At 37.3% G+C, this 17539-nt stretch overlaps 1 protein-coding gene across 2 annotated transcripts in view; it reads right to left on the reverse strand.

Annotated features, from left to right (window-relative positions):
- Nucleotides 1-17539, reverse strand: part of CHM (CHM Rab escort protein) — a 182341-nt gene that overhangs the window by 28247 nt on the left and 136555 nt on the right. For both annotated transcript variants that reach the window (XM_057538845.1, XM_057538846.1), the window contains one exon: nt 16653-16749. In XM_057538845.1, coding sequence (XP_057394828.1) covers nt 16653-16749 — 97 coding nt within the window. The remainder of the gene's footprint in view (nt 1-16652; nt 16750-17539) is intronic.

Below are 17539 nucleotides of genomic sequence, written 5' to 3' on the forward strand. Positions count from 1 at the left end.
TCAGCTGGCAATACTGATTATTATGTGCCTATCATTTATAAAATGGGACCAAAGTCTAGATGTATTTGTCTACTTAAGTAACAGTTTTAAGGGAAAATAAGCCACAGTAAAACCCACTTAATGACTAAAAAATATCAAATTTACACAACATTTAGAATTTATTCTAATACTATATTTTATTTTTTGATTTCTACAAAATGATGAGCACATGGATGATCATTAACAGCTCAACATCGTAATTAGTATAAATATGAGAAAACCACAACATAGCTAACCTAGATATATAAAAACAAGAACATTCAGACAGAATAGTAAAAAGTCTTCTCTCAAGAATCCTAATTGTGATAAATTCTTCTGAAGATACTTTTTTTTCCAAGTATGAGTAATGTCAAATTCTATAGTACTCCTCCCTCAAAAGGTGGGTTCTTACACCATAAATATTCAGCACTTTCACTTCTTGGTGCTTGACCTGGGAAATAATGAAAATTTTCTATGAAGAAACAATTATATAAATTTTAAAGACCTGTTCTATTGGGTTCAGGATATGCTTTATTCAAAAGGTTCAGGAAAAAAGACAAAACTCTTAAAAGATATTTAGAAGTAAAAGTAGAGAGAAGAGAATGACTATGTAACACTGTAAGCTAAGAAATTTGTCTATAATCAGGGAGCTTCAAAAGGAAAATAAAATGAGCTGGGAACAGGTTTGGATACATAAAATAAACACATGGCATAGTCTTTTTTTTTCTTTTTCCTGACTTAAAACAAAAAAAAAAAAATCAAGAGAAAAGGAAAGCGTGGTTTAAAGTCTTCTGTTATATTATCAGAGTAGTTCTGTTTCAGAAGAGAAAGTAATTACCAAGAGCAGAACAACTTGTGACTAGTTGTGACATGAATGACTCAATTAGGGCAGCAATCAGAAAATACACTTTTAAAGACTTTAACGTCCAAGTTACAAATTGCTCCTGAAAGTCTGTGAACAGGCCCAAAACATAAGAAAAGGAGGAGGAAAAAAAGAAGCCAAACTTTAATTAAGTAATAAAAGTGAGTGAATGGTGATGTCAGTTTCTATCTCAGTGTATTTCTTAAATCTCCTTAATATACCATATAAAGTATTAACTCTATTAAAACTATTAACTAGGACTTTTTAAATACATGCATGTTATTATAGGAAGAAAGCATACAAGATTTAAAAATGAACATGAACTTCTTTTTTTCTCTGGAACAAGGCAACCTATAAATAATAAATTCGAACTTACCTCTTTCAGTCAACCTTCCTGGAATAAGCTGCCTTACTATTGAGACTGAAAAACCAAAACCAGTCCATTTGTCTATACTGTTGGCTTTATATTTATAAATTGATTAAGCTATAGCAAAGATCTGTAAGATAATTTAATCACAGAAAAAAGAAGTGAGAAAGTTGGAGACAGCTTTAAAAGAAAAAGGATCTTAGCTATTTTGCTTAAAATACTGTCACATACATTATTAAAAACGTATACAGGACAGGTGGCTTTTTGCACACACATGCAAAATCTGACCATTGAGGGTGTTCGATTTGTATGGGATCTTTCTAAATTCTTTAGACTAACTCCCATCCCCAACTTCTAATGAAGAAACCAAGACACAAGAAAATAAGAAATTTGTTCAAGGGTAAATAACTAATTGGAAGTAGTAATTCTGTAGACTCTTGGGCCAATATTCTCTCCACTATACCAGTATGCTCCTTAAATTTCCTATAAAGTCAAGCTGGAAATTGATTCCCACAACATCAGGTACATGAACTAGAAAACAAATAATTAAAATAATTTTTCATTTCATGACATATTAAGACAGAGTGCTTTAAAATCCTTTGTTTTTCATTTGCTAGTGGGTAAAAAATTTCTAAGAAACTTTAGATTTTTAGCTTTAAAGTTAGAAAATGTCACTTTAGAAACAAGACTTTGCAGGTAGTTTTTTTGTTTTTGTTTTTTTTTTACTCATAGTACTAAGCATAATGTACATATTGGGCTGACCAAAAGGTTCATTTGGTTTTTTCCATAAGATGGCTCTAGTAGCACTTAGTTGTCTTTAACTTCATTCAAAACAGTTTTCTTAGATTGTATGTGAGAGCTGTCATATCAGTGTACATTTGCGAAAGACTTATCAAAATTGGTGAATTTTTGTGTAGCAATTTTAATATTGAACATGGAAGAAAAAAAGCAATATTCGGCATATTATGCTTTATTATTTCAAGAAAGGTAAAAATGCAACTGAAACGCACAAAAAGATTTGTGCAGTGTATGGAGAAGGTGCTGTGACTGATCCGAACATGTCAAAAGTGGTTTGCGAAGTTTTGTGCTGGAGATTTCTCGCTGGAAGATGCTCCACGGTCAGGTAGACCAGTTGAAGTTGATAGTGATCAAATCGAGACATTAATTGAGAACAATAAACGTTATACCATGTGGGAGATAGCCGACATACTCAAAATATCCACATCAAGTGTTGAAAATCATTTGCATCAGCTTGGTTATGTTAATCGCTTTGATGTTTGGGTTCCACAAGTTAAGGGAAAAAAACCTTCTTGACCGTATTTCCGCATGCGATTCTCTACTGAAACGTTCCGTTTTTAAAACAAATTGTGACAGGCGATGAAAAGTGGATACTGTACTATAATGCGGAAGGAAAGAGATTGTGGGGCAAGCTAAATGAACCACCACCAACCACACCAAAGGCCGGTCTTCATCCAAAGAAGGTGATGTTGTGTATATGGTGGGATTGGAAGGGAGTCCTCTATTCTGAGCTCCTTCCAGAAAACCAAACGATTAATTCCAACAAGTACTGCTCCCCATTACACCAACTGAAAGCAGCACTCGACAAAAAGCATCTGGAAATAGTAAACAGAAAATGCATAATCTTCCATCAGGATACCGCAAGACCACATGTTTTTTTGATGACCAGGCAAAAACTGTTACAGCTTGGCTAGGAAGTTCTGATTCATCCGCCGTATTCACCAGGCGTTGCACCTTCGGATTCCATTTATTTCGGTCTTCACAAAATTCTCTTAATGGAAAAAGTGTCAATTCCCCAGAAGACTGTAAAAGGCACCTGGAACAGTTCTTTGCTCAAAAAGATAAAAAGTTTTGGGAAGATGGAATTATGAAGTTGCCTGAAAAATGGCAGAAGGTAGTGGAACAAAAGGGTGAATACATTGTTCAATAAAGCTCTTGGTGAAAATGAAAAATGTGTCTTATTTTTACTTAAAAACCGAAGGTACTTTTTGGCCAACCCAATACTTAAGTTCTAGGAATAGAAATGGCAAGCCATGGTTCTGTTCCTCATATTGGATAAGAAATGTAAAGCTAATTATGCTACAACTACTCTGAGAAACAGTATAGCATGGTGGTTAAAAGTGTAAGCCCTAGAGTCAGACTGTCCGGGTTCAAATTCTGCTTCTCCCTCTTACTAAATCTGTGACCTTGGGTGAATCATTTACCTATTCTGTGCCTCAGTTTCCTTATCTGAATAATAGAAAAGACAATGGCACCTATCTCAGATTTGTTGTGAGGGATAAATTAAGTTAATCCATGTGAAGTACTTAGAACAGCGCCTGCATATATTAAGTACTTGATAAATGTTAATTATCATTATTATTAAATTGTAATAAATGTTAACTTAGAAAGAAGTTTGAGTTCTACCTAAATAGAGGAGCAAAAGCCTAAGTACATGAATGAGGCAGGGGAAGGTGATAATATTTGAACTAAGATTTGAAGGATGAACAGGCATTTAACTGGTCCGCAAGGCCAACCCTTACGAAGCTTATGACAGTCTCTGTGTGAAATGCAGGGGTGAGTAGACAAAAGTTTTCCTCACCACAAATTGTTTAATAGATACTGTCAAAGAATACACTTCATCCAAAGGCGGGGATCTCCTATATTTGGAAAGTGCAGAGATGTCCTACCACCATTTCTTACCACATAACATTGAACTCTGGAGAATTTAATAATATGAGGGAAGTTCCTTGACCTCTATAGTGATTCCATGAATAAATATAACTCTATTATATGAGAAAGCTACTAAGACAAATACATACATGTGAAATGCATTTTAGTGTTTCCCCCAAAGAATATATTGGAACTTTAACAATGTCAAAATTCCAAGCAAATGTCCCGGCGATGTTTAAAATAACTAAGATATTGCTTTTTTTAAAAAAATGTGAAGGTCACAGTACCACTTCATGCTACATATGACTACAGAACACAAAGATACATGCTTTGTCCTTCTCAATCATTAGAAAGACTTTCCTGAATGAGCTGACCTGAAGAAGAGGTTTGGGGATGGGAAAGTATACACACACATAAATAAATGAATTAAGCAGGAACAGAATCCAAATGCCAAAGAAGGAAGGAGCCACATGGGAAGGGCTAACTTAAGATGGGTCACTGATTAGTATGTTGTGAGGCAATTTGGAAAAGTGGTTTAAAATTTCAGGAAATTATGTATCAAAGTAGGAAGGTTTGGTAGTAATGAAGCATAAAGAAAAATGCTCAAATTTAATGACCACTTGAAACATTTTTATATTGTAGCAGCCTGGAAATAAACACCCCAAACTGTGGATTCAATTGTACATAATCAAAATTATAACAAACATCTGGTATAGTATGCCAAATTTTGGTTACACTATTATACATGTCTGTAATATGATCCTTTATCTTTGTGGTATAACCAGTTAAATCTGTTTTTAATTCATACTGTAGAGAAATCAGAAAATCAAGGTAAACAAATAAAAAAAACAACTAAAAGTTAGTTACTTGTCTTCCCACCATTTAGGGATAACCACTGTTATGACTATTTTGGCATATACTCTTTGGAATTTGTTTCCTATACAGTGATGTACCTATAAATACACATATGTGTCTGCATATGTATATATAAACCCACAAATAGGTTCATCCCTCACAATACAAAATTAGTTCAAAAAATTTACTCATGACAGAAAATTTATATAAGCAAACTTTATGTTATCATTATAGTTAACATGAAACCACAAAGTTTCTTATATACCATTTTTAAGGCTAGGATCATGTCCCATATTTTTCTTGAAGAATTCTTAGATCATTTTAGACCACAGTGGCCTCTCCTGCATTTAACACTCATTGCTTGTATCCTTAGTTTATGCTACCTTGCTTTGCTTACTGTGTTTCTGTTTTCATTTTTAGTTTATTTGTTGTTGCTTTTCTCTTCCCCAGTAAATTTAAAGCTTCCAGAGATTATGGATTATTTATCACTTTCCATCTTACTCCCAAGACCTAGGGTAATGCCCTCTACTTAACCTATGTTTTAAAAAATGCTTAATGAACCAAGAAACATACTTGTAACACCTAAGACCAAGGGTTGATACCCTTAACGTTTATTTTTTTATGGTGAAATAATCAGGTTTATGTTTTATGTTTTATTTAGTTTTTTACTTAATTTTTTTTTATTGGAGTATAGTTGATTTACAATGTTGTGCTAGTTTCTGCTATATAGCCAAGTGAGTCAGTTATACATACACATATATCCACTCTTTTTTAGATTCTATTCCCATATAGGTCATTATAGAGTATTGAATAGAGTTCCCTGTGCTATGCAGTAGGTTCTTATTAGTTATCTATTTTATATATAGTAGTGTGTATATGTCAATCCCAATCTCCCAATTTATCTCTTCCCCCCTCCTTTCCCCTTGGTAACCACAAGTTTGTTTTCTACATCTGTGACTCAACTTCTGTTTTGTAAATAGGCTCATTTGTACCATTTTTTTTTAGATTCCACATATAAGCGATATCATGTGACATCTGTCTTCCTCTGACTTACTTCACTCAGTATGACAATCTCTAGGTCCATCCATGTCACTGCGAATAACATTATTTCATTTTTTTATGGCTGAGTAATATTCCATTGTATATATGTACCACATCTTCTTTATCTATTCCTCTGTTGATGGACATTTAGGTTGCTTCCATGTCCTGGCTATTGTAAATAGTGCTGCAATAAACATTGAGGTGCATGTATCCTTTTGAATTATGGGTTTCTCTGGGTATATGGCCAGGAGTTGGATTGCTGGATCATATGGCAGCTCTATTTTTAGTTTTTTAAGGAATCTCCATACTGTTCTCCATAGTGGCTGTACCACTTTCTATTCCCACCAACAGTGTAGGAAGGTTCCTTTTTCTCCACACCCTCTGCAGCATTTATTGTTTGTAGATTTTTTGATGATGGCCATTCTAACCAGTGTGAGGTGATACCTCATTGTAGTGTTGATTTGCATTTCTCTAATAATTAGTGATGTTGAGCAGCCTTTCATGAATGTTTATTTTTAATTATTATTTTACCCTTAATGTTTATATTGTGCTTATAAGTTGATAAGAAAAGAATAATCAATAGACAAATGAAATGAATAAGGGATTCATAGAAAAAGTATAAATACCCAATAAACACTAAGAAAGGATGGTCAACTTCATGAATTATTAAATACACATTTAAACAAAATATTTTCTACTTTCAAACTGGCAATGGAGATTTGATAAGATAATACCCAGTGCTCTTGTTTGTTTAGAGAAACAGACATGTTTGCTTATAAACTACCATTGGATATGTAAGTTGATACAACTTTGGGAGAGGGGCAATTTGACATTATATATCAAAAGCCCTAAAAACTCCAGAAACTTTGGGACTTCCATTTCCAGAAAGATGGAGTAAAGGTACTCTTCTCTATTGCTCTTGCTAACTGCAGCTAAAAATCTTGGACATAATATATAAAACAAACATAAGAAAACCCCGAAGTACAGAGAAGAAAAGCAGACCAGCTAGGGACCTTGGGACCAAAGGGGGCCAACAAAATGGCAGAGTTCCCTGGGTTTTCTTTTGTTTTTTAAAATTAATTAATGAATTAATTAACTTTTGGCTGCGTTGGGTCTTCATTGCTGTGTGTGGGCTTTCCCTAGTTGCGGTGAGCAGGGGCTACTCTTCGGTGTGGTGTGTGGGCTTCTCATTGTGGTGGCTTCTCTTGTTGTGGAGCACAGACTCTAGGCGCGCGAGCTTCAGTAGTTGTGGCGCACAGGCTCAGTAGTTATGGCTCGCGGGCTATAGAGGGCAGGCTCAGTAGTTGTGGCGCATGGGCTTAGTTGCTCCACGGCATGTGGGGTCTTACTGAACCAGGGCTTGAACCTGTGTCCCCTGCATTAGCAGTCGGATTCTTAAACACTGTGCCACTGGGGAAGTCCCTCCCTGGGTTCTCTTTTTGCCTCATATATCTCAGACTGGTTACCAGAGAAACTGGCAAGCAAGAAACATCAATGGACTCAGACAAACAAAGCCCCAACAAAAGTCTACTCTCATTAGTCAGAAGACCAGGAAAGGGGCAACCTAGCAAGATAGAAAACTTTTAGACAATAGTTGTTCTACCCCAGTCAAAGACCACAGAAAAAAACCAAGGCCCCACCTCTACACTCACCATTAAAGGCTGAATGGGGAGTGTAGACTTCCACTCTTCACCAGGCTGTAATGAGGTGCCCCAACCTCCCTGGTAGGGTGGTGTCAAAGAAGGCCAAGTATGGAGCCAGGACTTTCATCCCCACAAGGAGAAACAGTCCCCATCCTCTACCATGTCAGCAGAGACCATGATGGGATCCTAGATTTTCACCCCTACCCAGCAGTAATGAGGACCGCTCCCCAGCCCCACTGTGGTGGTATCATAGGAGGCCAAATGGAGAGTGAAGTCTCTCACCATTGCCTGAGTAATGAGGCCACACCTTCTCCCCATGGTGTCATTGAGGCCATGTGGGGAGCAGTGTCGAGACACTGCTGCTCCTCCTAGCCAGGTTGGACTGAGTGGAGGCCTAGTGGAGAGCTGGCACTACAGTCACTCAGCAGTAATAAGGAAGTTCTCCAACCTCTGGGTGCCAGGAGAGGCCAAGTGGGGAACCAGGACTTCCACGTCCACCTGGCAGTAACAAGGGAGCACTCCCTTTCCCCACCAGAGCAGTGTCAGAGGAAGCCTAAGAATAAGATCTAAGTCCCATTATATAACAAAAATGCCTGGGTATCAATCCAAAATTACTCATTATACCAAGAACCAGGAAAACCTCAACTTGAATAAGAAAAGACAGTCAGCAGATGCCAACATGACACAGCTGCTGTACTTGTCTGAATATTTAATGTAGCAATCATAAAAGTGCATCAGGGACTTCCCTGGTGGTGCAGTGGTTAAGAATACGCCTGCCAATGCAGGGGACAAGGGTTTGATCCCTGGTCTGGGAAGATCCCACATGCCACGGAGCAACTAAGTCCGTGCACCACAACTACTGAGCCTGTGCTCTAGAGTCCATGAGCCACAACTAACTGAGCCCATGCGCCACAACTACTGAGCCCACACACCGCAACTACTGAAGCCCACGTGCCTAGAGCCCGTGCTCTGCAACAAGAGAAGCCACCGCAATGAGAAGCCCGCGCACTACAACAAAGAGTAGCCCCTGCTCACCGCAACTAGAGAAAGCTCGTGTGCAGCATTGAAGATCCAATGCAGCCAAAAAAAAAAAAAAAAAAAAAAAGCATCAATGACCAATTACAAACATACATGCTGGAAACAAATGAAACAAACTGTCTCAGCAAAGAAAGATAAATTGTTCATTTCTGTTTACAAAGCACAATATACATAATCATTATAATTTATAGATAGCTTAAGAAAAAAAAGCGTTCCTTAAATCCAGAAAAAAAGAACATTAAAATATTAACAGTACTCTAAAAAATAAAAAGTCACAACCATCCCTCATCAGTTCGTTCCATCTTAGTAATGAATTCTTGTTCTAATCAATCATGGGTTAGTCATCTCCTGATACCTGCTTCTTCACTAGAGTTCTGAAAATCCTGATGCATTCCACAAGTAACAAGTAGAAGATTTAAAGAAGAACCAAATGGAAAATTTTAAACCAAAAATGTAATAATTAAAATTTTAAAACATAATGGATGGGTCCAAGAGCAGAATGGAATGCACAGACGAAAGAATCAGTGAACTTAAAAGTAGAACTGTAGAAACATGACACAATATGAACAAAAGAGAGAAAATAGACTATATGAACATGAACAGAAATACATGTAGTTTGGGCTCTTCTTGCTCTTTGTACTATCTTTGTACTCTCTGTATCAATACTATCTTAGTATTGTTACACTTTGGCTATACTCCTTCATATAATTCACTGTGTCTAGCAGGGTACACTGCTGTCAATAGGTGTAATAAATATCTTTGAATTAAAAAAATGAACAGAGCCTCAGAGACATGTGGAACTATAGTGAAAGATCTAATAGACATGTTTCCTCCCAGAAGAAGGAGGAGAAAGAGGGTTGGCTGAAAAGTACTCAAAGAAATAAAGGATGAAAATTTCCCAAATTTGACAAAATATATAAGCCTGCAGATTCAAGAAGCTGCACAAATTCAAAATTTAATTCCAAAATTAATTAATTTTGGAATTAATTTAATTCCAAAATTAAAGACTAAGAAAAAAATCTTGAAAGCAGCCTTCAGAGAAAAACAAACAAACAAACACTAGCTGTAGGGGAAAAACAAACAACAGCAGATTTCTCATGAGAAACCATGAAGGCCAGAAGAAAGTATACCTTACCATGGAATACTACTCTGCAATAAACAGGAATGAACTATTGATACATGCAACAAGTTGGTTGATCCTTAACGAAATTACACCGAGTGAAAAAAGTCAATCTCAAAAGATTACATACTGTATGATTCCTTTTATATGACATTCTCAAAATGGCAAAATTATTGAGACGGAAAAAGGATTAGTTGTTGCCAGGGATTAGGTAACAGGTGTGGGGAAGGAGGGATTTGGCTGTGGCTATAAAAGGGCAACAACAGGGATCCTTGTGGTAATGTCATAAGAATCTACACATGTGATAAAACTGCATACACACATTGTACCAGTGTCACATTCCTGGTTTTGATATCGCACTATATTGGAAGAAACTGGATGAAGGATACATGGGACTTTTCTGTACTATCTTTGCAAATTCCTATAAATCTATAATTATTCCAAAATTTAAAAAAAATCCATACACTTTGACCCAATAATTCCACTAAAAAAAAATCTTACAAAAAATAATGGATGCTCACAAATATTTACTTATAAAGATGGCTGTTTGTTACAGGACTATCAAGTAAAAATTTTCAAAACAATCCAACATCATGGGATTAAATAAAAATGGCATATCAACAATCATTGAAAATTACATCATAGACATGCAAAAAGGTTTTTGTTGCAATATTAAGTCTTTTTAAAAAGCAGATTATAAAAGTGTATAAATTAGTATTGCATTTTTATGAAAATATACATGCATACACAAACAAAAAAAGACAAACATAATCAAGTATTTATCATTTCTAGGTAGAAAGATTATAGTAATTTTACTTTTCTTTTTTTACATCTTCCAAATTGTCAACAGTGAATATGTATTATTAGACTGGGAATACGAAATATTTCACATAGAAAAATAATCAATAAAAATAAATTTACAAAAATATTCACAAACATAAAATAAATGCAATTTAGAAAACTAAAAATGTGCAGTTTTATTTTATACTTAAGATGCTAACACAGATAAAAAGACACACACAAAAACTGGCTAAAGTAATAGGGGAAAAATAATATGGATAGCTGCCATGGTAAAGACTTACCTGTATCACTATAAAAGGAAAAAAACCTTCTCTGAGCTACTTTTTCAAATGGAAATTTAGGATTACAGCAATATTGGATAAGTTTTCTTCCCTCTCCCTGCTGGCATCAAGCTATCACTTCTCTTTGACCAAATTTTTGTCATTTTTTTTAAGTAATAGCACTACACTTGTAAACATAGTCAAGTGTTCCTTGACTAGGCCAAACCAGATTAGTCTTCTGCTTCTCATAATTCATGTAACAGTTTCAGTAAAACTTAATATAAGTTTATAGAATTTAAAAACATCCTAGCTAATGATACTGTTATGTTTTCCTCCTATGACTCTCTAGTGTCTAGTTTGTTGGTACCTCTCTTGTGGTATTTTAATAGTCTGCCTCTTACAGCTACTTCTGTGTTTGTCTTATCTGTCCCACTAGATTGTGAGTCCTCGAAGTTCAGGGCCTATGTTGTATTCATCTTTATCTATCCTGATATGCCTACCAGAGCACACAGTTAATATTGTCTTGTTCCATTAGATGTGCAGTAAGATTATGAATACTTCAAATCAGGAATGTCAGCCTCTGTTCCTTTATAAACCCCACAAGTACAGTTTAGGTCTAGGCATAGTGATGGCTAATGTATACATGCTGATTTCAACTTACTGAAACATCTTTAAGAAATATGTTGTAGGAGGCATGATACATGAGAGTGGTGAGACAGAAATTTTGATACACACAAATAAAAGAACAGATAGATTAATTAGTCCCTAACTTTAGTCTCATGAAAAAGAAATACATTGAAGATTTATACATGGTAGAAATTCAGTAACTAGATTAAGAATTCGAAGGAAAAGTAAATAGGAAAACTAGTAGTTTAGTTTAAGTTTAAGAAAATAAATTTTGTGAAAGTAAGTTTCCAATAAACTTAAAAAAATTAAAGAAAGAATCCTTGCAAAGGATCTTGGAACTAGACCTCTGTGAACTGGCTCTTTCAGTTTGTCCACTTAAAAGGAATAATAGGAGGACCTACAAGATGGCGGAGGAGTAAGACGTGGAGATCACCTTCCTCCTCACAAATACATCAAAAATACATCTACATGTGGAACAACTCATACAGAACACCTACTGAACACTGGCAGAAGACCTCAGATCTCCCAAAAGGCAAGAAACTCCCCACGTACCTGGGTAGGGCAAAAGAAAAAAGAAAAAACAGACACAAAAGAATAGGGACGGGACCTGCACCTCTGGGAGGGAGCTGTGAAGCAGGAAAACTTTCCACACACTAGGGAGCCCCTTTGCGGGTGGAGACTGAGGGTGGGCCGGGGGAAAGCTTCTGAGCCATGGAGGAGAGTCCAGCAACAGTGGTGCAGAGGGCAAAGCGGAGAGATTCCCGCAGAGAGGATCAGTGCCGACCAGCACTCACCAGCCTGAGAGGCTTGTCTGCTCACCCGCTGCGGCCGGTGGCGGGTGGGAGCTGAGGCTCGGGCTCAGGGAGAGGACTGGGGTTAGCTACATGAACACAGCCTAAAGGGGGCTAGTGCGCCACAGCTAGCCGGGAGGGAGTCTGGGAGAAACTCTGGACCTGCCTAAGAGGCAACAGACCATTGTTTCGGGGAGCGCGAGGAGAGGGGATTCCTTCCCTGTCTGCCCACAGAAGGCAGAGCACCACTTAAACGAGCTCCAGAGATGGGCGTGAGCTGCGGCTATCAGCTCGGACACCAGAGGCGGGCATGAAATGCTAACGCTGCTGCTGCAGCCACCAAGAAGCCTGTGTGCAAGCACAGGTCACTATCCACACACCGCCGCACCACCCCGTGAGCCTGTGCAGCCCACCACAGCCAGGGTCCCATGATCCAGGGACAATTTCCCCAGGAGAACACACGCCTCAGGCTGTTGCAATGTCACTCTGGCCTCTGCTGCTGAAGGCTCGCCCCGCATTCCAATTATAACTACCGTACCCCTCCCTCCCTCCGGCCTGAGTGAGCCAGAGGCCCCTAATCAGCCGATGCTTTAACTCCATCCTGTCTGGGTGGGAACAGAAGCCTGAGGGCAACCTACACACAGAGGAGAGGCTAACTCCAAAGCTGAACCCCAGGAGTTGTGTAAACAAAGAAGAGAAAGGGAAATTTCTCCTTGCAGCCTCAGGAGCAGCAGATTAAATCCCCACAATCAACTTGAGGTACCCGCATCTGTGGAATACCTGAATAGACAAGGAATCAACCCAAAATTGAGGTGGTGGACTTTGGGAGCAACTGTAGACTTGGGGTTTGCTGTCTGTGACTGATTTGTTTCTGAATTTTATGTTTATCTTAGTATAGTTTTTAGCACTTGTTATCATTGGTGGATTTGTTTATTGGTTTTGTTGCTCTCTCATTTTTTTTAAGTACATTTTTATTTTTATTACTTTATTTGTTTTTATTTTATTATTTTTTTTCCAATTTTTTTTCTTTCTCTTTTTGTCCCTTTTCTTCTGAGCTGTGTGGCTGACAGGGTCTTGGTGCTCCACCCAGGCGTCAGGGCTGTGCCTCTGAGGTGGGAGAGCCGAATTTAGGACACTGGACCACCAGAGACCTCCCGGCTCCATGTAATATTAATTGGCGAGAGCTATCCCAGAGATCTCCGTCTAAAAGCTAAGACCCAGCTCCACCCAATGGCCAGCAAGCTCCAGTGCTGGACACCTCATGCCAAACAACTGGCAAGACAGGAACACAACCCCACCCATGAACAGAGAGGCTGCCTAAAAGCATAATAAGTTCACAGACACCCCAAAACACACCGCCGATGCAGTCCTCCCCCCAAAAAAGACAAGATCCAGCTTCCTCCACCAGAACACAGGCACCTGTCCCCTCCACTAGGAAGCCTACAAAACCCACTGAACCAACCTTACCCACTGGGGGCAGACACCAAAAACAACGGGAACTACAAACCTGCAGACTACAAAAAAGAGACCCCAAACACAGTAAGTTAAGCAAAATGAGAAGACAGAGAAATACACAGCAGATGAAGGAGCAACGTAAAAACCCACCAGACCAAACAAATGAAGAGGAAAAAGACAGTCTACCTGAAAAAGAATTCAGAGTAATGTTAGTAAACATGATCCAAAATCTTGGAAAAAGAATGGAGAAAATACAAGGAACATTTAACAAGCACCTAGAAGAACTACAGAGCAAACAAAGAAGGATGAACAACACCATAAATGAAATTAAAAATTCTCTAGAAGGAATCAATAGCAGAATAACTGAGGCAGAAGACCTGATAAGTGACCTGGAAGATAAACTAGTGGAAAAAATTACCACAGAGCAGAATAAAGAAAAAAGAATGAAAAGAATTGAGGACAGTCTCAGAGACCTCTGGGACAACATTAAACGCACCAACATTCAAATTATAGGGGTCCCAGAAGAAGAAGAAGAGAAAAAGAAACAGACTGAGAAAATACTGGAAGAAATTATAGTTGAAAACTTTCCTAACATGGGAAAGGAAATAGTCAATCAAGTCCAGGAAGTGCAGAGAGTCCCATACAGGATAAATCCAAGGAGAAACATGCCAAGACACATATTAATCAAAATATCAAAAATTAAATACAAAAACATATTAAAAGCAGCAAGGGAAAAACAACAAATAACATACAAGGGAATACCCATAAGCTTAACAGCTGATCTTTCATCAGAAACTTTGGAAGCCAGAAGGGAGTGGCAGGACATATTTAAAGTGATGAAAGGGAAAAACCTACAACCAAGATTACTCTACCCAGCAAGGATCTCATTCAGATTCAATGGAGAAATCAAATCCTTTACAAACAAGCAAAAGCTAAGAGAATTCAGCACCACAAAACCAGCTCTACAACAAATGCTAAAGGAACTTCTCTAGGCAGGAAACACAAGAGAAGGAAAAGACCTACAAAAACAAACCCAAAACAATTAAGAAAATGGTAATAGGAACATACATATTGATAATTACCTTAAATGTAAATGGATTAAATGCTCCAACCAAAAGACATAGACTAGCTGAATGGATACAAAAACAAGACCCGTATGTAGGCTGTCTACAAGACACCCACTTCAGACCTAGGGACACATACAGACCGAAAGTGATGGGATGGGAAAAGATATTCCATGCAAATGGAAATGACAAGAAAGATGGAGTAGCAATTCTCATACCAGACAAAATAGACTTTAAAATAAAGACTATTACAAAAGACAAAGAGGATACTACGTAATGATCAAGGGATCAATCCAAGAAGATATAACAATTGGAAATATTTCTGCACCCAACATAGGAGCACCTCAAAACATAAGGCAAATGCTAACAGGCATAAAAGGGGAAATCAACAGTAACACAATACTACTAGGGGACTTTAACACCCCATTTTCACCAATGGACAGATCATCCAAATGAAAATAAATAAGGAAACACAAGCTTTAAATGACACATTAAACGCGATGGACACTATAAAACCCTTAGAGGAAAATATAGGCAGAACACTCTATGACATCATCACAACAAGATCCTTTTTGACCACCTCCTAGAGAAATGGAAATAAAAACAAAAATAAACAAATGGGACCTAGTGAAACTTAAAAGCTTTTCCACAGCAAAGGAAACCATAAACAAGACCAAAAGACAACCCTCAGAATGGGAGAAAATATTTTCAAACGAATTAACTGACAAAGGATTAATCTCCAAAATTTACAAGCAGCTCATGCAGCTCAATATCAAAAAAACAAACAACCCAATCACAAAATGGGCAGAAGACCTAAATAAACATTTCTCCAGACAAGATACATGGATTGCCTACAAACACGTGAAAGGATGCTCAACATCACTAATCATTAGAGAAATTCAAATCAAAACTATAATGAGGTATCACCTCACACTGGTCAGAATGGTCATCATCAAAAAACCTACAAACAATAAATGCTGGAGAGGGTGTGGAGAAAAGGGAACCCTCTTGCACTGTTAGTGGGAATGTAAATTGATACAGCCACTATGGAGAACAGTATGGAGGTTCCTTAAAAAACTAAAAATAGAACTACCATATGACCCAGCAATCCCACTACTGGGCATATACCCTGAGAAAACCATAATTCAAAAAAAGAGTCATGTATCACAATGTTCATTGCAGCACTATTTACAATAGCCAGGACATGGAAGCAACCTAAGTGTCCATCAACAGATGAATGGATAAAGAAAATGTGGCACATATATACAATGGAATATTATTCGGCCATAAAAAGAAATGATATTGAATCCTCTGTAGTGAGGTGGATAGACCTAGAGTCTGTCATACAGAGTGAAGTAAGTCAGAAAGAGAAAAACAAATACCATATGCTAACACATATACATGGAATCTAAAAAAAAAAAGGTTCTGATGAACTTAGAGGCCGGATAGGAATAAAGATGCAGAGAATGGACTTCAGGACATGGGGAGGGGGAAGGGTAAGCTGGGACAAAGTGAGAGAGTAGCATTAACATATATACACTACCAAATGTAAAACAGATAGCTAGTGGGAAGCAGCCACATAGCACAGGGAGATCAGCTGGGTGCTTTGTGACCACCTAGAGGGGTGGTATAGGGAGGGTGGGAGGGGACACAAGAGGGAGGGGATATGGGGATATATGTATACATATAGCTGATTCACTTTGATATACAGCAGAAACGAACACAACATTGTAAACAATTATACTCCAATAAAGATGTTGAAAGAAAGAACTGGAAAGTCACAGAAATCCTTTCACCGGAGAGGTTAACAATGGTGCCTGTGAAGATTTAGCCATAGAAATGTTTAGAGGCAAGGGGAAAGTATGAAATGACTTACTGTATGAACATACACTGTTTGAACAAATACTGTGAATTAAAAATATATATATATATATATGGCAAAACTCTATTAACACAACCCTGACAACGGTAACAATAGCTGTCCCCGTTTACTTCCTAAACAAACACAAAAGACAAAATACCAGACTCTGTTGTGCTTACATGTGCCTTTCATGCATGTCATTGTTGAGGAACATAACTCAATGACCCGAACAGCAAAAGCTCCTGGTTCTTCTGCTGGCACTGTCAAAATGGAAATCTAAAAAGCAGAAACAAAATATCAGACATAGCTGTTAGAGCTCATTTTCATTCTTCTATCATTGGAGTGCAATTAACTTCCAAACTGAGTGTCTTTTTTCAAACACTCATTGATGTTTGAAAAACACTGATCTGGAAGGATTGAATTTTAGAACACAGTTTGAAACATAAAGCATGCACATGTGTCCTAATGTCCAGTTTCTGCATTACTGATATATTTACATATGTTATATATTGCAGTCCTTTAATTTGTAGACAATAAATATTTCAAATATCTTTAATATTTATTAAATCCTTCACTTACTACATATTTTCAAAGGATATGATTAATTACTTCTGAGTTGTATGCACTTCACTGTTTGAAATCAGAGCACATTAAATTAATTTTGATTATTCATATTGGCTAAAAATAGCAGTTATAGAGCACTAAAAATTTAAAATGTTACAAATCGCAAAGAAATTGAAATAAGCAAAGTATATGTCAAAATATACCAAAGTACAGCTAAACATATACCAAAATGTTTCAAAATGAATGGCTTCAAAGTAATTTAAGGACTCCATTAATATGTAGTATGCTGCCCTAGGCACCACTCATATGCTATATGGCTTTATATTTAAAAGACTTTAAATAACTATCAGGTCAGTGTTTCTCTACAGAACCAAAAGCTTCAATATTAATTCTCAATTTAATCTTCAATCTGAGGAAACTATATCATTTTATATAGGAAACATTGCCAAAAAGTAAAGCCCCATTTGTACTTTTACCTGTGAGCATTATGCTTAGATTTTTG

The sequence above is a fragment of the Balaenoptera acutorostrata genome, chromosome X, assembly GCF_949987535.1.
Source record: "Balaenoptera acutorostrata chromosome X, mBalAcu1.1, whole genome shotgun sequence".
NCBI lineage: Eukaryota > Metazoa > Chordata > Mammalia > Artiodactyla > Balaenopteridae > Balaenoptera > Balaenoptera acutorostrata.